The sequence below is a fragment of the Moschus berezovskii genome, chromosome 11, assembly GCF_049115385.1.
Source record: "Moschus berezovskii isolate FMDL1 chromosome 11, NW_MosBer_1.0, whole genome shotgun sequence".
In the NCBI taxonomy this organism is placed as follows: Eukaryota; Metazoa; Chordata; class Mammalia; order Artiodactyla; family Moschidae; genus Moschus; species Moschus berezovskii.
Window position 1 is genome coordinate 97,219,027 of NC_142470.1, and position 21,770 is coordinate 97,240,796.

Sequence of the window (21,770 nt, forward strand, 5' to 3'; positions counted from 1 at the left end):
ATGATTAGAAGAGTGGAGCCACAGGACTTCAGGGGTGCCTCCAGAAGGCTGATGCCTATCTTCGAGGTGCTCTGCAGAAGCCAAGGCCCTTCCCCCACCTGGCAGAGGGTGGTGACTACTTACTAACCACAACAAGCAAGTAGACCCCGACCGGTTGGAACCAGAAAGCTGACGACTGAGATTCCCCAAACAACATCCTGTTACCTCACCACTGACTAACCAGAAGAAGGTCCATGAGCTAACTCCTAACACAGTCTTTAAAAACCTTTGGCTGAAAGCCAACGGGGAGTTCAGGCCTTTTGAGCATGAGCTGCCTGTTCACCTTACTTGCCACCCTGCAGATAAACACTGTTCTTTACTTCACCACAGCCCAGTGTCAGCAGATTGGCTCTGCTGCGTGTCAGGCAAGCAGACCTGAGTTCAGTTCAGTAACACTATGAGTCCAGAGTTCAGCTTATGACCCAAATAATGGTGCCCCTTTCTAAGCCTCCACTTCTCATTTATTTCAAATCCCAAACCAGGAACCATCCTTGTCTCTTTTTCCCTGTCACACCCCATATCTAAATTTTGAACTCTATCGACCAACTACATCCAGATTTCAACCCCTCTCACCACTACAGTCCACCATAAGCCCCTGCTGAATATCACAATTCCCTACTCACCTGCTCCGGGCCATCCATGCTTCCTACAGCATGTAGGTGAACCTGGAGTGCATCACACACTGCTCCTCAGCATGGCAGAAAGATTCATCTTTTGGGTCCCGGTTCCTCTGATCCTCTGCATATCTCATCCCACACTGGCCTTCACTGTGTTCCCACCTCCAGGCCACTGCTCTTCCTTTTCCCTCTGCCTGAGACACAGGCCCAGATCTTCACATACTCACTCACAACAGGTCCCTATTCGTCTGAACTTTTTCAGTCTTCCCTGAGAACCCCAACTACAACTGCTCCTTAACTCTGCTCTACTTCTTCAGCATACTAACACCACCTGACATAGGGTGTGTGTGTGTGTCTGTCTGTCTGTGTGTGTGTCAGTGTGTGTATGTGTGTACCCCACACAGTAAAACAACAGAATGGGAAAAACTAGAGACCTCTTCAAGAAAATGAGAGCTACCAAGGGAACATTTCATGCAACGATGGGTACAAAAAAGGGCAGAAACGGCAAGGACCTAACAGAAGCAGAAGAGGTTAAGAAGAGGTGGCAAGAATACACAGAAGAACTGTACAAAAAAGGTCTTAATGACCTGGATAACCACAATGGTGTGGTCACTCACTAGGAGCCAGACAGGGGAGTGTGAAGTCAAGTGGGCCTTAGGAAGCATCACTACAAACAAAGCTACTAGAGGTGATGGAATTCCAGCTGAGCTACTTCAAATCCTAAAAGAAGATGCTGTTACAGTGCTCCACTCAATATGTCAGCAAACTTGGAAAACTCAGCAATGGTTACAGGACTGGAAAAAGTCAGTTCTCATTCCACTCTCAAAGAAGGGCAATGCCAAAGAATGTTCAAACTACCCTACAACTGCGCTCATTTCACATGCCAGAAAGATAATGCTCAAAATCCTTCAAGCTAGGCTTCAACAGTATGTAAACCAAGAATGTCCAGATGTACAAGCTGGATTTAGAAAAGGCACAAGAACCAAAGATCAAGCTGTCAACATCTGTTAGATCATAGAAAAAGCAAGAGAATTCCAGAAAAACATCTACTTCTGCTTCACTGATTACACTAAAGCCTTTGACCATGGAGATCACAATAAACTGTGGAGAATTCTCAAGAGATGGGAATACCAGACCACCTTACCTGCCTCCTGAGAAATCGGAATGCAGGTCAAGAAGCAACAGTTAGAACCGGACATGGAACAACAGACTGGTTCAAAATTGGGAAAGGAGTATGTCAAAGCTGTATATTGTCACCCTGCTTATTTAACTTACGTGCAGAGTACATCATGTGAAAAGCCAGGCTGGATGAAATGCAAGCTGGAATCAAGAATGGCGGGAGAAATATTAATAACCTAAGATATGCAGATGATACCATTCTAAAAGAGGAAAGTGAAGAGCCTCTTGATGAAGGTGAAAGAGGAGAGTGAAAAAGCTGGTTTAAGACTCAACGTTCAGGCTGATTCATGTCAGTTCAGTTCAGTTCAGTCGCTCAGTCGTGTCCGACTCTTTGGACCCCATGAATCACAGCACATCAGGCCTCCCTGTCCATCACCAACTCCTGGAGTTCACTCAAACCCACCTCCATCGAGTCGGTGATGCCATCCAGCCATCTCATTCTCTGTCGTCCCCTTCTCCTCCCGCCCTCAATCCCTCCCAGCATCAGAGTCTTCTCCAGTGAGTCAACTCCTCACATGAGGTGGCCAAAGTATTGGAGTTTCAGCTTTAGCATCAGTCCTTCCAATGCACACAGGACTGATCTCCTTTAGGATGGACTGGTTGGATCTCCTTGCAGTACAAGGGACTCTCAAGAGTCTTCTCCAGCACCACAGTTCAAAAGCATCAATTCTTTGGCGATCAGCTTTCTTCACAGTCCAACTCTCACATCCATACATGACCACGGGAAAAACCATAGCCTTGACTAGATGGACCTTTGTTGGCAAAGTAATGTCTCTGCTTTTTAATATACTATCAAGGTTGGTCATAACTTTGCTTCCAAGGAGCAAGCGTCTTTTAATTTCATGGCTGCAATCACCATCTGCAGTGATTTTGGGGCCCCAAAAAATAAAGTCTGACACTGTTTCCACTGTTTCCCCATCTACTTCCAATGAAGTGGTGGGACCAGATGCCATGATCTTAGTTTTCTGAATGTTGAGCTTCAAGCCAACCTTTTCACTCTCCTCTTTTACTTTCATCAAGAGGCTTTTGAGTTCCTCTTCACTTTCGGCCACAAGGGTGGTGTCAAGTGCATATATGAGGTTATTGATATTTCTCCTGGCAATCTTGATTCCAGTCTGTGCTTCTTCCAGCCCAGCATTCCTCATGATGTACTCTGCATAGAAGTTAAATAAGCAGGGTGACAGTATACAACCTTGACGTACTCCTTTTCCTATGTGGATCCAGTCCGTTGTTCCATGTACAGTTCTGTTGCTTCCTGACCTGCATACAGGTTTCTCAAGAGGCAGGTCAGGTGGTCTGGGATTCCCACCTCTTTCAAAATTTTCCACAGTTTATTGTGATCCACACAGTCAAAGGCTTTGGCATAGTCGATGAAGCAGAAATAGATGTTTATCTGGAACTCTCTTGCTTTCTCCATGATCCAGCAGATGTTGGCAATTTGATCTCTGGTTCCTCTGACTTTTCTAAAACCTACTTGAACATCTGTAAGTTCATGGTTCACGTATTGCTGAAGCCTGGCTTGGAGAATTTTGAGCATGATTTTACTAGTGCGTGAGATGAGTGCGATTGTGCGGTAGTTTGAGCATTCTTTGGCATTACCTTTCTTTGGGATTGGAATGAAGACTGACCTTTTCCAGTCCTGTGGCCACTGCTGAGTTTTCCAAATTTGCTGGCATATTGAGTGCAGCACTTTCACAACATCATCTTTCAGGATTTGAAATAGCTCCACTGGAATTCCATCACCTCCACTAGCTTTGTTCGTAGTGATGCTTTCTAAGGCCCACTTGACTTCACATTCCAAGATGTCTGGCTCTAGGTCAGTGATCACACCATCATGATTATCTTGGTTGTGAAGATTTTTTTGTACAGTTCTTCTGTGTATTCTTGCCACCTCTTCTTTATACCTTCTGCTTCTGTTAGGTCCATACCATTTTTGTCCTTTCTTGAAAGAGCCCATCTTTGCATGAAATGTTCCCTTGGTATCTCTAATTTTCTTGAAGAGATCTCTTGTGTTTCCTGTTCTGTTGTTTTCCTCTACTTCTTTGCATTGATCGCTGAGGAAGGCTTTCTTATCTCTCCTTGCTGTTCTTTGGAACTCTGCATTCAGTTGCTTGTATCGTTCCTTTTCTCCTTTGCTTTTCGCTTCTCTTCTTTTCACAGCTATTTGTAAGTCCTCCTCAGACAGCCATTTTGCTTTTTTTCACTTCTTTTCCATGGGGATGGTCTTGGTCCTTGTCTCCTGTACAATGTCACAAACCTCCACCCATAGATTCATGTCAATGTATGGCAAAAACCACCACAATATTGTAAAGTAATTAGCCGCCAATTAAATAATTTTTTTTAAAACTCTCAACATTCAAAAAACTAAGATCAAGGCACCTGGTCCCATCACTTCACGGTAAACTGATGGGGAAAAAATGGAAACAAATGACAGATTTTCTTTTCTTGGACTCCAAAATCACTGTAACCATGAAATTCAAAGACACTTGCTCCTTGGAAGAAAGGCTGTGACAAACCTAGACAGCTATTAAAAAGCAGAGAAATCACTTTGCTGACAAAGGTCAATATAGTTAAAGCTATGGTTTTTCCAGTAGTCATGTATGGATGTGAGAGTTGGACCATAAAGAAGGCTGAGTGCCAAAGAACTGATGCTTTTGAATTGTGGTGCTGGAGAAGCCTCTTGAGAGTCCCTTGGACTGCAAGGAGATCAAACCAGTCAACCCTAAAGGAAATCAACCCTGAATATTCATTGGAAGGACTGATGCTGAAGCTGAAGCTCCAGTACTGATGAAGCCGACTCATTGGAAAAGACCCTGATGTCAAGAAAGATTGAGGACAAGAGGAGAACAGGGCAACAGAGCTTGAAATGGATGGTTGGAATATGCCACGGATTCAATGGACATGAGTTTGAGCAAACTCCAGGAGATAGTGAAGGACAGGGAAGCCTGGCATGCTATAGTTCATGGGCTCGCAAAGAGTCGGACATGATTTGGTGACTGAACAATACACTGCTGTTTAATGTCTGTCTTCCCCTGCTCTATAGGCAGGAACTTTATTCTGCTCATCTCTGTGTCACCAGGATTGAAACAGTGGATATTCAAGTATCTTTTCAATTAAATAACAAATTAATCTATGAAATAACTTAGGAACTTGTTTGTCCCTATTCACAACTGAACATATAAGTAATGTTTATATCACCACAAACCCACAAGTCTTAATCATGAGACCAGAAGCTCCCAGAGCAAAGAGGGTACCCCCTGTCCCCAGAAAGAGCCTCCTGAGGTGGGAGCCACATGCCAGGCTTCAGGGGACAGACAGTTACAAAAGGATGCCTTCTTTAACCCTGCAGCCCTCACCCCAATCCCTGAGCTAAGAATTCCATTAACTTCCCTGAGAGAATACACCGGTCAGCTCTGCTAAATGCCCACTTCCTGAATGGAGGTCAGATGTTGACCCCAGGCTAGCCCATCACTGGGGCAGTAATCTCAGCATCAACAACTACACCTCTCATTTAGCATCTACTGTGGGCAGGCGCTGTACTAAGCACTCAACACACCAAATTAGACCCAAATAATACCCTTAACACCCCTGTGATGCAGGTGTGGGAGGCAGACCTTGAAAGTGGCTACCAGCCTGGACTCTGGAGCCTGGCTGCCTGGTCTAAGCCCCAGCTCACCACATAACCAGCTGCATGATGGAGAGTGGGTTCCCCTGTCTCTCTATGCATTTTCGTACTTATCTAGAAAATGGGGGTATGGATGTTGGCTCCCTTCACAAGACCACGCTGCCAATTAAACAGATAACACGTGAAGCACTCAGAACACAGTCTGGCACACAGGAAGCACCACGCAAGTGTTAGTTGACATATCTGCAGATGCAAGCACGAGGACAGAGATGTCCACAGGGTTAAGGCACATGCTTCCTGTTAGTAAATAGAGGAACCAGGATTTGAACTCAGGCTCCTTGTCTCCAGAGCGGCTGACCTTCATCACTGCACTAGACTGCCTCCCTCCCCAAGTTCAGCACACACACACCCAGACCCAGAAACCCCCATGTTCCTTCCCAACCAAGGAATTTCTCTAAAGCAGGGGCTATGTGTTAGATAGGAGAATTACATCTCTATTTCCCCTAATCTCTAACTGAAATTTAGCACTTTTTTAAATTATGAATTTTTGCAAATTTTTGTGGAGCAGTAGTACCCATGAATGTGCCACCAAGAGAAAGCAGGTCTTTTCACACCACGTGACAGCTGCAGCAGGTGTTGCCAAATCTTGTCTGCACTCATCACTGCTATCACTACATTGAACTTTAAAGTTACAGGTTTCTGCTGCTATCTGAAAGTAGAGTATTCCTACTTTTATGCTGAAATGGCATACAGTGAAAAAGCAATTACCTTAGAACACATCTTGCAAACAGAGGCACAAAATAAATACAGCACACTTACAGATACAGCTGAAAGTAAAGCAAGGGCTCTGCGGGAGATGCTGAGTGCAGTTCCTGGAGAAGGAGCTGGACGATGCCTCTCTCCCTGCTCGGGATGTGCTGCCTCTATAAGGCTTGCTGCAAAACACATGCTGAGCACGTCTTCCCCTTCCTGTCCCAATGCATGGCTCCCAGGCTGAGATCTCAAATGAGAGGGCAGACACCTCATGTCCCATTGGGTACAAAAGAGCCTTGCTGGTAAGGGGCAAGGAACCAGCCAAAGGCTCTGCAGCTCCTGAGCGTCTCGCCACAGTGCTCAGTCTGATCCTCAAACACCCAGCAAGTCCGTGAAGGTGACTGCAGACAAACAAAAGCAGCCAGGTGCACCTGCTACCTCGGGGGCAGGCTGCTCCCAGAGCTCGTTTTCGTGTCCCCAATACCACAATCTCCAACTTTCCCAGGCTGGTCCTCACCTGAGCCTTACCTGCCTACTTATCTGCAGCTTCTCCCTTCAGGCCGTAGCCACCATCTTCAGAGACAGGCCTATCTTAGGCTAGGAACAGCTACCACCATGCTGGGGGTGAGGGGCCTGCAAGCTGACGGCTGTAGGAATGAACTGCACCCCAAGACAAATGAAGAGGCCCTGAGAAGACAGCTGTGCTGCCCGGTGTTCTGGCTGAAGAATCTTCTAAAAGAACCACCAATGTGAAAGAGAGATATACTGATCCAGCTGTCCTTTCCAGGGCTGACTCTCCCATCGAGCCTCCCCAGGGAGTCAGTACAAGAGGGGGCTACAGAACTCCAGAGAGGAGAAGACTGCAACTCAAAAAGCAGATGTTGGGGGAAACTCTAGGAGAAGACACCAAGATACCTGGCCATAACATTCTGATGGGCCTAAATCCCTATTCTAGGCCAGCAGGCAGCAGCCACCTCAAGCAACTTTGTATTGACTAAATCGCTTGCTTTGAAAAGGCCTGAAGGCTTCCCTGGTGGCTCAAACAGCAAAGATCTGCCTGCAATGCAGGAAAACCGGGTTTGATCCCTGAGTCAGGAAGACGCCCTGGAGAAGGAAATGGCTACCCACTCCGCTGTTCTTGCCTGGAGAATTCCACGGACAGAGGAGGCTGGACATCTACAGTCCATGGGGTCGTGAAGAACTGGACCAACTGAGTGACTCAATAACAACAGCTGAAAAGGCCTGAAGCCTTCAGAGACCATTCACCCTGTCTCCCTTTCTCCAGACTCACAAAGCCCTACAATTTCTCTCTGGCAGAAAACCCCCGTCATGGAAGTGACTGCTGTCATCACACTATTATGGGTTTCTAACTTGGATGTCAACCACAAACTGAAAAACAATGCCAAAGAACCTCCTGATGCTCCCGTGCAGAACGACTGAATAACCGCACGGAAAACTGAGGCTCTTCCTTATGCCAGACTCCTGCTGATAAAGAAGAAAAAGAAAGAACTAGAGTCCTCGGCAGCATCATTAATGGATACTGAAATCCACTGGGAGAAAGGCCGAATGGAGAATTTCGTGGTAGCTGGATAGCTAACAGTCCAGAACCCACTGCTTAATCTCAGCCCCACTGAAGTAGAGACGGAGCCGGTGTGCCTGCTGAGGCCATGCAGCAGAGTCAGCCTCCTGGGGCAGAGGGACTCCTGCAGGAGGCAGGGTCTAGGGAGCAGGCCTTCCAGACCCAGCAACTAGCCCTCAGGGGCCGCAAAATTAGGGTGAAGGACATCAAAGGGGAAGCCATCAGCCACAACATGGATGTTCTCAAGGACAAGTGACTCAGTTTCTCCCTCAGGTAAGGGAGGAGGGAATTGTTACCCTGGGAGACCTAACAACTAGGCCCCATCTGGGAGGGAGCCCCGTTTGGATCCTGATTCAACAAACCACTCATGAAGAGGGAGTCCTGATATCAGGGCAATGTGAACACGGACTGGATACTGACTGGATGGTTAAGGAACTGCTGATTTCATCTATCTGTGAACAAGCATCACGGTGATGTTTTTTGAAAAGTGCCAGCGTCTGTTGGAGATGGTTGGAAACACATGCTGACTCAGCTTTATTCTCCTTCAGCCCCCTTGAGGCTAACGGGGCCTTTCTGTTAGATCCCTGTAGGGTGAGAGTGGCCCTGGGCCAGGACACAGGTTTGCTCCTCCCCGTCCTGTGACTGAGTCTGTCCTGGTCGCACTCCTGAGCTTTGTTTTATCTACACGTCTCCACAGCCTCAGCAAGGGCATGGCACGCGAGACCCTGACAGCCCATCCCGACACCCTCAGTCTCAGAGGCACAGGGAACTTGCCCGTGAACTCCATCCAACCAGAGGAGCCCTCAGCCAGGCTCAGAATATTTCCTAAGTATCTGCCAAAATTAAAAAAAAAAAAGGGAGTGTCCTTGAGAAGCTTACATCATAGTGGGGAAATAAGACAGCCACATAAACAAAGGAAGAAAGTGATTAACACCACAAAAATGTACAAATAAAATGCACAGATAGGTTAAATGGAAGAATATTTCAGAAGAAGTGGTAAAGGACATGATAAAAGAAATTTTCACACATTGAGATATAGGAAGCTATTCCGGCTTATACCTGAGAAAACCTGAATGTTATGCTAGCTAAAACAGCCTGTTTGTGGCCTATCAAGCATACACTGTTGTTGCTGTTCAGCTGCTAATTCGTGTCTGACTCTTTGTGACCCCATGAACTGCAGCATACCAGGCTTCCCTGTCCTTCACCATCTCCTGGAGTTTCCTCAAACTCATGTTCATTGAGTCCATGATGCCATCCAACCATCTCATCCTCTGATGCCCCCTTCTCCTCTCGCCCTCAATCTTTCCCAGTATCAGGGTCTTTTCTAATGGATCTCTTTGAATCAAGTAGTCAAAGTATTGGAGCTTCAGCTTCAGCATCAGTCCTTCCAATGAATATTCAGGACTGATTTCCTTTAGGATTGACCGGCTGGATCTCCGTGCAGTCCAAAGGATTCTCAAGAGTCTTCTCCAACACTACAGTTTGAAAGCATCAGTTCTTCAACACTCAGCCTTCTCTACGGTCCAACTCCCATCTGTACATGACTACTAGAAAAACAATAGCTTTGACTATATGGACCTTTGTCAGCAAAGTGATTGTCTCTGCTTTTTAATATGCTAGTCTAGGCTTATCATAGCTTTTCTTCCAAGGAGCAAGCATCTGTTAATTGTGTTGCTGCAGTCACCACTTGCAGTGATTTAGGAGCCCCCCAAAATAAAATCTGTCACTGTTTTCACTTTTTTCCCATCTATTTGCCATGAGGTTACAAACACACATTGGACATCTGCTTTAATTATTAGAGAAAAGACACTAACAAAAAGTAAAGCATGTCCATGTTAAAAATAAAGATTAAATACTTCTCTTCTTGGGACACCAATGCTCATAAGTTCTCATAAGTGAAAGTCGCTCAGTCCTGTCCAACTCTTTGTGACCCCACGGACTATCCAATCCATGGAATTCTCCAGGCCAGAATACTGGAGAGGGTAGCTGCTCCCTTCTCCAGGAGAACCAATGCTGGTCCTCCTTTAACAATAAGATTCCCTTCCCAGGTGCAAGGCCATGCTGACTTGCTGTGTGCATGCTTGTGCGTGGGTGGGTGGGGGTCTTCTTAACATGTATTTCTGACTTGTTTCATGTTCTTTGTTCTGACAAGATATATAAACCTGTGCTGGAAACCATGCTTCTCCAGAGCAGTTTCTCAAGAGTAATCTGGGAAGTGGGTGTCCAGGCTAATCCTCAGTTTGGTTCCAACGAAATTCTTTCCTATTTTTATACTAGGCTGTTTATTATTTTCATAATCAATGCAGATGCAACACTCATACTGGGCCTTGAATGATGGGTCAGGAGGCAAGGAGGCAGGTGCAGAGACACTCCGGGTGGGAGGAACGGAATATACAGATGCTCAGGGCTGGAGAAGTGAAGATGGACAGAAAGGTGCTTTGGAGCAGATAGAGGAGACTGCCCCAAACATCATGCTAAAGAGCTGTAGCTTTCATCTGGGCCTGGAAGAGCACTACAGGGTAGGAAACAAGGATAAGACCCATGGCCATTGGGCTCGAGGAAGAGCACAGGGCAGCAGGGAAAAGGGCAGGCGAGAGGTGAGGCCGCAGAGACGGCCACAGAGCCGGCCAGCCCAGGACAGGCCCCACAGCCAGGCTGACCCAGGCAATTCCCTGTGCCTTAGCAGTTATTTCTCATCATAAATTAATACACTGGCATTCTGGCTTATAAAAAAGCTGAAGCAGCTAAGTCTGCAGGAGACATTAAAAAAAAAAAAAAAAAACTGCTTGAACTAGGACAGGAGCAATGGGGAAGGTGAGGAGGGGCCCCGAGTGCCTTTCTCAAGTCCTCGTCTTTGTGCCCTGCAGCAGAGCGACTCCACCTGTGCTTACTGACAGCACGGAATGTTACTCACCTTTTACCCCCACAACCCAGGGCCCGGGCCTGCTCTAACACATGCTGGATAGATGAGATGGCATTGGCAGGGCTTAGCTTCAATCCCAGAAATAGGTTAGGACACATAATTATTTTAGGAACTTCCCTGGTGGTCCAGTGATGAAGAGTCTGCCTTCCAATGCAGGGGATGCAGGTTTGATCCCCGGTCAGGGAACTAAGCTCCCACAGGCCACGGGGCAACTAAGCCAATGCGCCGTAACTCAGAGCCCACGTGCCCTGGAACCTGCACACCACAACTGGTAAGAAGCCCACATGCTGCAACTAAGACCCGATGCAGCCAAAAAATAAATAAATTTTCTAAAAATAAAATTTTTTTTTTAAAGTTTAAAAAAATTATTTTCAAGGAATAGTGGAAAAACCTCAGTGAGCTATAAGACAGGAGACCCAGGTTCTAGTCCTGGATCTGACTTACAAAGTGGCTTTCAACCACCCACTTCACCTCGTAAAAGAGGGATGATAAAATAAGCCAGCGAGCACAGGGAGAAACACCAACTGAAACTGTATCACTCGGAGTCTGAAGAGCTAGCTGGAAAAGCTTTCCCCAGAGGCTCCTCCACCTAGATGCCTTCCCTCCTCCCCAGACGTCCCTCCAGCCGACCTCCTCACACACCAGCGGACAGGATGCAGGGAGGACGCCAATCCCTTATGGCTCTCAATGCTTACAACCTAACCCTGCCTTTGATTTGGTATCAAAGGGAAAAACTGCAAGGCAGACTCAACTGCAGGAGAGGACAGTGCCCTTTTATCAGGCCAGATGATTCTAATCACCTACTCTGGCTCTGGGCAACAGCCTCAGAGCCCAGAACCATCATTTCATTAGTTACTCCTGCCTCTGTGGGCACGGGCTGCTCTGGCTCAAGTCAGCCCAGTCAGGCTCAGCCTCCCTCCCGCCTGGGCACAAACTTCTCAACCAGTCCTTACCCCTCTATAGTTGCAGGCTGCAAAGGTCTGTCTCCGTCAGCGCGCCTCAGGGACCCACGCCTACTTGGAGACAAGTCTAACCACACAGCAGCAGGAAGTAGAGACAGCTGGAAGCATGACATATGGAAAAAACACTGGGCTTGGGGGTCAGAAATCTGGCTGCCACTAATGAGCTGTGTGACCTTGAATAGGTCATCCCACTCCTCAGACCTGTCTCAACATCAGTAAAAATGGGGGTCAGCCTGCCTGCCCTCAGGGAAGAAGGAAATGAGGTGACACTGGGAAAGCACTCTGAGAAGTAGGCCAACCCACACATAAAGATTTGGATTTACTGTCTGTCGGGACATTTGTGGGCTGTCATCAGCCCTATGGGAGGAAGGTGGCCCAGGACCAAAGAGCGATGACCCTGCCCAGGAGAAAGGAGAACCAGTGAGATGACCCTCCCAGGGGAATCTCTGGGAGACAGGGAATAAGGAAGAAATTCTACCTAACCACACTCCCCTCCCCGGTGCTCCTAACCCAATATTCACCCCGAACCGGAGTCCTGAGTTCCAGAGGATAAAACTGAGTATGGCTGTCCTCCTGCTAGGGTCTTGGCTCAGACACAACAGGTGGCGTGCTCAGTCCTTCAGTGATGTCCGACCCTCTGCAACCCCTATAGCTCATCAGGCTCCTCTGTCCATGGGATTTTTCAGGCAAGAATACTGGAGTGGGTTTCCTCCTCCATGGAATCTTCCAGACCCAGCGTCTCCTGTGTCTCCTGCATTGCAGGCAGATTCTTTACCTGCTGAGCCACTGGGAAAGCACCACAACAGGTGGACACAAGCCATAACATCCCTCTGTGGGGAAGCCAGGTTGATAGTAGGTATAGAACTGTGTGCAGGAAGAAAGCTGCGTTTGTGCAAACACAACGGGAGGGGGAGAAGAAATCTATAATGCATTGGCTTTTAAAAGTATATGAGAACTGGTAATGCTGGTTGCCTCCAAAGACAGGAGTTAGATGACTCAAGGTCAGGGCAAGGAAAATTTTTCACTGTGTAACCTCTGTATCTTTAGAATTTTTAAACCAGTAAACTACTCAAAAATAAATGTGAAAGAAAGTCAGGCTGTTTTGCTGAGAGAAGCACATAGCTAAACTAACTCAGCTCCCCTCCACTCCCTTTCCTGGCCCAGCCCATCACACTTCCCTTCCCTTCCAGAGGGGCAGTCTCTCTCCCAACTCACCCAGCCCCTACCACACCTCATCTGTCATTCAAGGCTCTACCTCCTACAGGCAGTCCACCCTGATCACACCAACCCTGGTGAGTTGATCCTTCTTTTGATCCTTTCTCTCATACTTTTTATATACTGCTTTTTAATTAATTACTCTTCCTGTATTAAGTCTTGCCTCAAACATATTTTTGCCTTCCTAGGGAAAGGGCTATAAATTTTCTTTCTCATGTTTCCTCCAAAGCCCTAACCTTGGCACAGCAGTTGCCCAGTACTTACTTACTAGATGTTGAACAAAAGAAAGAAAGAAAAACGCAAACCACCACATGAATGTAGGAAGAGGAACTAGATGGCTCGGAGGGTTCCGTCACAGTAAAACAAGCATGTGATTTTTTGGGAAAGGTCAGGAAATCTTGTATCTGGTGATGATATCCCAAGCCCAGTTATACTGCACAAGTCAACGAAAGCAAATCTCCCTGGGGTGGGGGTTGGGGGTGTCCAGGGCCAAGGCAGAGCTTTCTAGCCCCTCCCTCACTCCTATGAGATAGTCAGTGATACCCTCTTCCCCAAACGACCAGGCAACACCCCCATCTCCTGAGAAAGATACGACTAGACACGGAGCTGCAGACTAAATGCACTTATCCCAGCCAGTCAAGGCCTCACACAGGAGAAGCAGGTCACGGTTAAGAGCCTCCAAGCCTGACCACAGAGATGGACTTTGGGGAGGAGAGATGAACCCTAAGGAGGGCAGCTGCTGAACACCAGGTTCCATGCAAAGCTGAATGCGGGGAGACATGGGGGAAGACTTGGATGGGTGGTGCTGAAGAGCACAGAACCTGGAGCCAGACTGGGTACAAGCCTGACAGCCGTGTATTACACACCTTCAGAAAAGCCAACTCACCCCTCTGTGCCTCAGTTTCCTCTCTTGTTAACACAGTAACATTGCCTACACCTCAAGAGGCTGTCATAAGCTGATGGAAGACAAACCCTCAGGGCAGCGTCGGCACCTAAAAAAGGCATAATCAGTGCTACACTAGACGAATGAGGCAATGACAAGTCTCCATAAACGAGTGCTGCGTGCGGTCTGCAGGGCAACTCAGAGCAAGCTGGGCGGCAAACGGGATCCCTGATGGCCAGCCTGACAGGTCTGGGGTACCTCCTCCTCCAGGAGGCCGTCTCTGACCACAGCTGAGCCCAGGGCTTCTGTCTGTTCTGAAACCTCCAATGTTTCCTGGCTAGGCCCCAGAATACAGCGCCTGGCTATGGCCCCTCCTCCAAATGTGGGGTCTGTCCTCCTAGTAAGACTGCACCCTCTGAACACGCAGGCTGGGTTGTCCATGTGCGCCCCTCCTTGCAACTCCCCGCCCAACCAGGCCTCCCCCGGCCTCTGCCCAGGCACAAAGGCCTGTGGGTTAGACTGTTCCTCAGCGTCTCAGAGAAGTCCCAAGGCCCCCTTCCCTATCCCAGTGGAAACGTCCCCATCTCCCTAAAACCCCTCTAGCACTTCCACAGAAATCTTGGGATGTACTTAGGGCCCCAAGTGCCATCTCTTCTTTACCCCAAATCCTTCAGCCCTTCAGGCTGCCAGGGCCTAAGAGAAACCACAGAGCCCCACCCTTCCTAATTGACACATAGCTGAGAGCCTGCCACTCGCCCTCCCAGCCTCCATTTCCACACATCTGAGCACTCTGACAGCTCTGACATTAGAATTCCACCGTCAAGGTCAGTGCTTCCATCTCCCACCCCCGGGGTCAACTGAAGGTCAAGGTGGCCCCTGACAACACCCCCACACCCCCATCACCCCCCACTACCAGCACTACCTCCTGGGAGCTAAACTAGCTTATTACGCACACTGAGGAGAACTGGGCCCAGCCCCACAGGCCAGCTCAGTCAGAACAAAGCCATCAGACTCCTCCTTGACAGAACTGCCAAGGTGCAGAAAGGCTCCATGGACTTATCCCTATTACTTGACCATGAGGAAGGGAAAGGCTTCTTCACAGCCACACCAGTTTGCAGAGGACGGCCCTGAGAAGGAAAAAAAAAAGGTACAGACTCCCAGAGAATACACAGAGCTCCTGTCATTGTGTTAATCTTCTGTCCCTCCGCAGGGTGGGAATGGCAGGGGAAACACCTGGATGAGGCCAGATGAGCCTTTTAGTGTCACTGTTGCTGGTGAGCGTGTCACAGCACCAGGGTGGCAGCAATAAAAAGAGAGCAGGCAGCCCCATCAGAAGAAAGGGACAGCCCTCAAGGTCACCCGCACGGAGCTCTGCTGAGTTGTATCTGTCCCCGGCTGCCAGCAGGGAGGGGAGAACAGGGCCAGCTGCGGAGGGAAGGGGAAGCTGCTGTGCTTGCCAGTCTGATGGGGGAGTCACTTCCTACCCCTCCCCACACCCCCAGACGCTGCTGCTCAGCAACCCCAAATAAAAACTGCCCCATAACTCAGGGAATGCAGCCTCCCCACGTCCTAACTACTGCTTTTAAGAACAGCCACACCCTTCCCAGAAGCCAAGCAGACTTCCCCAGCGGCCAGGTCTGAGGCTGGAGCAGGAGCCAGAGCCAAGGACCCTCGTGGCCTCAGCTGCTTCCTGAGGAGCAGTCACAGCTGGAAACCAGCAGGGACGAGGCTGTGGGTCATGCACCATCTGCCTATAACAGGAACACACAGTCCATCTGGAGGCTAAAGGATAAGTGGAAGCCCTCAAACACCATGCTACCTTAGACCAGCAAGCTACACTGGCTTCAGGTGCCTCTCCCAGTGCCCAAAACCCTCCTCAAGGAGGTCTCAGGCCACCACCGCCAGACAGGCAGAAGGCTCAGGTCTCCAACCTAAGTCCTCCGCAGCCACAGGCCCCCCTGAGGCCCTCATAAAATCAATGAGACAGGTCTGACCAGGGCTGATCGAGCCACTTAGAGGGCCACAGCTGCAGCCTGTCATGGTCATATTTTAACCCAAATCGAGGCCACAGACGTGGCCTTTCCAAGAAGCCAGACTGTAACCCTCTATCCAACAGGCCCAGGAAGGGGGTTCTTTTAAGAAAGGGACCATTTTTTTCCATACAAGTACCCACTGGGGAGTACTATGGATGGCACTGAGGTAAAAACCAGAAAGGACACATCTAAAGAAGCTAAAGAGGGAATTTCCTGGAAGTCCAGTGGTTAGGACTTGGTGCTTTTCACTGCAGGGGCGTGGGTTCGATCCCTTGTTGGAGAATTAAGATCCTGCAAGCTGCTCGGAGTGGCCAAAGAAAGAAGCATCTCTTAGGATTTTCAGACCCATGGTGATCGATGAATGGTTTTACTGGAGGGAGAGGGTTATAGTTAGTTTCCTTGTGTATCACATGAAATGTTGTTTCGACAATTTTCTTTTTAATCAATTGGAAGCCTCCAGTGAATTCCCTCACCTCAAATAGCATCCCACTGACAAAGCAGCTTCGGGGACTGTCGAGGTATCTAGCACCCTTGCCCTCATCATCATTACCATCACATAAGGAGGGCCCTGGGAGTAACCCAACACGAATATCTTGAAAGCTTGCTATGTCTCGAGGACAGTAATAAGACTTTTAGAGACACCACTGTATTTAACTTGTACAATTCTATGATTGTTATCACATATGACCTTTTCAGAACTGAAGAAACAGGTTAAGTAACTTGCCTTCTAAGAAGTGACAGAACTGGGAAATCCCAGTTTTCACATTCTTAAACAGTATGCTGCTGCCCTGCCAGGAAAGATAGCTGCAGAGATCTACGGCTGATCTGAGAGTGGCTCTAGAACTGCAAAGGGCTCCCAAGACTAGCCCAATTCTCAAAACTCCAGCAGCAAAGAGAATGCTGGAGGGCTGTGAAGGGCCAGTTCATTTCATCAGGAGCTCTCGTACTTCTGTGAGTACCCTGCCACCACAGTCTTGGGGCTTCCCCAGGTGCTAAGTTCTGTATTATCTCTTCCTGTCACATAAGAGGCTCCTCTAACACAGGGGACATCTCCCAGATAATAGCTACCAGGCTACCAAAACCTCCCTGCACCATCACTGCCATTCACTGACTGCCAAACATGTCCAGGAACTAGGTGCTCATTTCATCTCTTACACATCAACCCTGTCAAGGTATGAATTAGCCCATTTTACAGATGAAAATACTGAGGCACCAAGAGTTTACTTGACTGGCCACAAGGTGGCAGGTTGGGGAAGGGAATCTGCAACTCCACAGGCCCCTCCTCTTAAGCTTGAGACTGCTTTTCCCCAGTCAAGTGCTGTCTGGGCAACACAGGGCCATCTGCTCTCCTTAAGAGCACCACAGCTGGTTCCTGGAGTTCTTTGCCACCATTGTCCAGAGCTGAGGAGGGCACACCCCAATCCTCTCCCCACCGGAAAATGTGCAGATTCACTGTCTCAGCAGTTCACGCCAAGGTGCTCCAGGAAAGGCCACGAAGAGTGGCCATTAGAGCCAGAGATGGAAGGTGCAAACTAGAGTGGGGGCAGCAGCCCTCACCCTCTGTCAGGGGGCATGCTGTTTGGTCCCATAAACTAAAAGACTGGGCTGATTTCACAGGCATCTCTGCTGCCCATGAGTCCCCCTCCTCCTGCCCCCTCCAAGTTCTATAAATAACCCAGGTCAATGCATCACAGGAAAGGCAGCCAGGTGGGTGTGGAAAGATCCTGTGGAAAAGATGACTTCTCTAAAGTAAATTAAAGCTCCCACTGAGATCAAGGGGTGGAACGTCCAGTTCTCCAAGAGGGACTGTCCTTGGCTGAAAACAGGTACATGCGGGCCTAGAGACAGGGACAGCTCAGTTAAGGGAGACCCAGAGGCCAAGAAGAAAGCAAGAGCAGGAACTGAAAAAACCAAAGCCCCTCTCCAGCCCCTCCCCCCTAGCCACTGACCTCACAGAAGCCCCTCCCCACAAGCCTAGAGACTGTGTATCTGTGCTCTTGGTCTCCCCTCTAGTACTCACCCCCCAACCCACCACCAGCCCGTGATATGTTATCTACCAGTCCGGTCAGATCAGCTGAGAGGTGGAGATTGAGGGACCAGGAAAGAAAGGGGTGGAATGAATTTGGGGGCAGAAGCCTCTCCAGGAAAAGAAAGGGCTAAGAGAGCCGGAGAAGAGCTTCCTGTCCCACCCCACCCCCTTGGGCTCCCTGAGCCAGGCGGGGTGGGGGGAGGGCACAAAAGGAGGGCCCAACTCTACCACATGATCCCACAGCCAGCAACCAAACGGCAAGTCAGGAGGGAGCCGAGGCCAGGGGAGGGAGAGATGGAGCGAGATCACAGCCCTCCCCAAACCTGCCCTGCGCTAACCAGCTTCCCACCAAAGCCACAACAAGCCACGAAGGCCTTCTGTACCCACGTTTTTAAAGCGTTCAAGGTCAGATCTTTTCTGTCCAAATCCTGCTTTCATCGGGGTCTGTACCAGGCTCATCCTTCTCCAGCAAGCCTTCCTAGATTGACTCAGTTGGATGCCATTTCACTTGGGCAAACCTTTCCAGCACCTGTCCCAACCCCTTATCCTCCTCATGGGACCCCTGACCCCCAACCCCTTACCCTCCCCATCCAGGGGCCATGGGACCTATGGGTGGCATCACCCCAGTTAACTATCTGAGAGACCCACAGCTGATTGTCAGCCCTGGAGACAGGATTCCAGATCCTGCCCAAGCCCAAAACAGGAAATGAGGCTCCAAGTCTGAAGCCTTGATCTTAACACAGGGAAAGTTAAATGCTGCCAAAATAAATGATTAAAGAAAAAAATAATAACTCATTGGCCTTCCTAGGTATAAGCGACTGGGAGACCATCTCCTGCTGTGCCTTAAGCACAAGCTGCCTCCACCTCAGGCAGGACACCTGAAGCCTAACTAATGCGTTTCCTTTTTAGAGGTCCTCCTGTTCTCCGATCAGGGACGCTGACGAGTAGACTTGGGGGCGTCTCTAAGCAGCAGAGGGCATACGAGTGCCAGGAAGGAGCAGATGCCCTCTGCAGTCTCTAGATCTGGTGTGGTGCCTCCGTTCAATCGCTGCCCTCCTCGAGGGCAACCCTGAACCTTCCTTCTCTCACAGGGCGAAGCAGTGCCTCTCCACTTCCCTGTGGGCCTGGTGTGGAAGAGGCGTCGGCAGGCAGTTACCCTCCCCTCCGAAGAAAGTGGGGCAGGCCCAGAGGCCCTAGGAATGGCCCCCAGATTTTCCTTCTTGAGGTTCCCACAGCCCAAAAGTCTCTGGATCCCACTCCTAATTTCACTTGACAATCTACTCCTAACAGCAGACCACCATTCTCAACCCCCCAGGCCTCCCAAAGATCTGCCAGCAGCCAAACACAGCCCAGAGCACACTTGGGGGCTGGAAGGAGACCCTATATGTGAAGAACCAACTTGTCGGTTTACGCCCTTGAGCGCCAGGCAAAAGGGCGCAGCGCCCCGGCCAAGGTGTGGGGTCCTGCGTCCCCCAACCGCGCCCCGCGAGGCCTTTAACCGTTTCCGCTCCCCCGCGCCCCGCACTCACTGAGTGTGCTGGGCGCGGCCTGCGCCGAAGACCTCATCCAGCGCCACCGTGGCCTGGCCCAGGAATTTGTCGACGCCGATGAGCGAACGGTGCATGGTGGTGAGCACCAGCTGGCAGGCGGCGGCTGAGCCCGCGGCCCAGGGCGCCGGGCCCGCATCGGCCTCCTGCGCCCGTAGCAGGCCGTCCAGGGCGCCGGGCGGCAGCTCGAAGGAGCACTCCTCGCGCCACTCGGGACATCCCGGCGTCTTCTCCACCACCGACGTGCTGTACTTCTCGCGGCCCACCTGGATCACCGTGTACGCGTCGCTGGTGCTGCCCGCGCCCGAGCTCTTGCCCCGCAGCCCGCGGGCCCGCAGCACCGTCACCTGGACGTGCGTGGGCAGCCAGCGGGAGGGCCCCGCCGCCGGCTCGGCGCCCCGCACCAGGGCCATGGCGGGGGAAGCGGCGGCGGGCGAGGCCTGGCCGGACCAGGACCGCAGACACCCGGACCAAGTAAGAAACTGGACAGCGGCGGAGGCCGGCCAGGAGCCGGCTCGGAGCGCCGCCGCAGCTGCGGATGGGCCGGGCCGGGCTGGGCCGAGCCGGCCGCCGCCTCCCCGCCTCCCCGGCCGCCGGCCGCGCCGCGACGTCAGCGCCCCGCCTCCCGCCCCGCCCCGCGGCCGGCGGCCCGCGACTAGCGACCGGGACCCGGACCCGCGCGACGGCGCGGCAGAGCCGGGGGACGGCAGCCGCCACGCCCGCGGCCCGGCCGCCGCAGACCAACCGCGAGCTGGAGGTCGGCCGGGCGCCGCGAGGGCCGTGGGCGGGGCGCGCGGCCTCCGCAGAGCAGGGGGCGGGGTCCCGCGCCGGCACCGCCCCCACGTGGGGGCGCCCGGGAAACCCTGCCTCGCCTGGGGGCCGCGCCGCACCCTCGGCCGGGTCTGAAATGCCCGCTCCGCGCCTCCCGGCCAATCCCAAGCCTTCCTTCAAGACGTCCCCGCTCCGGAAAGCCCTCGCCCTGAAACTGCCCGGCCCCGCCCCTCCCCTGGATGGCCGTGCCCTTGGCGCTGGCAAGTGGGAGCCATGCGGACCCCGGCTGCCCCCTTGGTTTCTCCTCCAGCCTGCCCTTGCCGGGGAAGTTCCCCGCGTGAAACCAGAGGCGATTCACGCTGCGCCGCGTGATGGTCCCGGATCAGCGACCCGAAAGCCGCTGTCTCCCGCTTCTCCGCGCGGGAGGGACCAAGTATGCAGCCAGAGCCCGGCGAGGGAGTCCAAGGAGCTCGCCCTCAGTGGCCACTGCGGCGCAGAGCAGAGATGAATAAATGAGTAACCACATCAATATTTAAGTGTTCACTCGGACCGCTGGAGCTAATGCGTCCCGAGTTGGGGAAAATTATAGGCTCTGGTGGAGATTTTAAACAATTACTTATATCCATTGAGTGCCTACTCTGTGCAAAGCCCTTGGTATTACTTGCATGCTTGGTTTATTATTGATAATGACAACAGTGGTTAATAATTGCAGGTGCTGAATTTAGGCCAGTGCTGGCCCATATGTTTTACATGCGTTACCTCATTTTGTCCCCAAAGCAGCCCTGTGGGGTGAGTACGGTTTATAATCCTTATTTTCAGGAAGATAAAATTGCAGCTTAGAGAGGTTAACCTGCCATGATTCGTAACTGGAGGAAGTGGGATGTGAATCCACGCAGATGACCCCAAAGTCGTTTTTGTTGTTTTGGTTTCAGAGCCTGTATTAAAAATCGTATTTAAAAATATATATATGAAACACAGAGCTTTAAAAGAAATAAAATACAGAAATGCTTATGATGAAAAGCAAAACATTTCCTTCCCACCCTTCATTCCAGGGTTAATTTTGGGCCTGGTGGTTACCTCCCCATCTCTACTTACTTACACTGTTGTATCTCGATTCATCAGGACTGGTCACTATCTACTGATAGATAATAATTTAGCTCCTGCCCACTTTTCTCTCTCAATCTTATGTGTTGTAGTTATGCTTATGCTGTTGTTGTTGTCCCTCTGTTGGATACTTTGATAGTGAAGTGAACTGAAAGTTGCTCAGTCGTTTTGGACTCTTTGCGACCTCATGGACTGCAGCCTACCAGGCTCCTCTGTTCATGGGATTCTCCAGGCAAGAATACTGGAGTGGATTGCCATTTCCTTCTCCAAGGGATCTTCCCAACCCAGCGATTGAACCCAGGTCTCCTGCATTGCAGACTTTGATAGTGGAAACCTTTATTTCTTGTTGGGGAGACTCCACAGTACTTCCTGATGTTTTATGCTGTGAAAGAAGGATGCCAGAATCCTCCAGGCCATGTCCTCTACCAGGAATATGGTTGTGTGCCAGGTACATGAGACCCATGGGAGCATATTATGCACCAGGGCTCAAGCCTTCCGCCTCAGCTATGAT

General features: G+C 50.4%; 1 protein-coding gene across 3 annotated transcripts in view; it reads right to left on the minus strand.

The window, feature by feature from the left end:
* RAB11FIP5 (RAB11 family interacting protein 5) overlaps positions 1–19,967 on the minus strand; it is a 43,165-nt gene extending 23,198 nt beyond the window's left edge. For all 3 annotated transcript variants that reach the window (XM_088841570.1, XM_088841569.1, XM_055400358.2), the window contains exon 1: positions 19,367–19,967. In XM_088841570.1, the coding sequence (XP_088697696.1) occupies positions 19,367–19,797 (431 nt within the window). In that variant the 5' untranslated portion in view covers positions 19,798–19,967. The remainder of the gene's footprint in view (positions 1–19,366) is intronic.
* Positions 19,968–21,770: the final 1,803 nt, after the last annotated feature.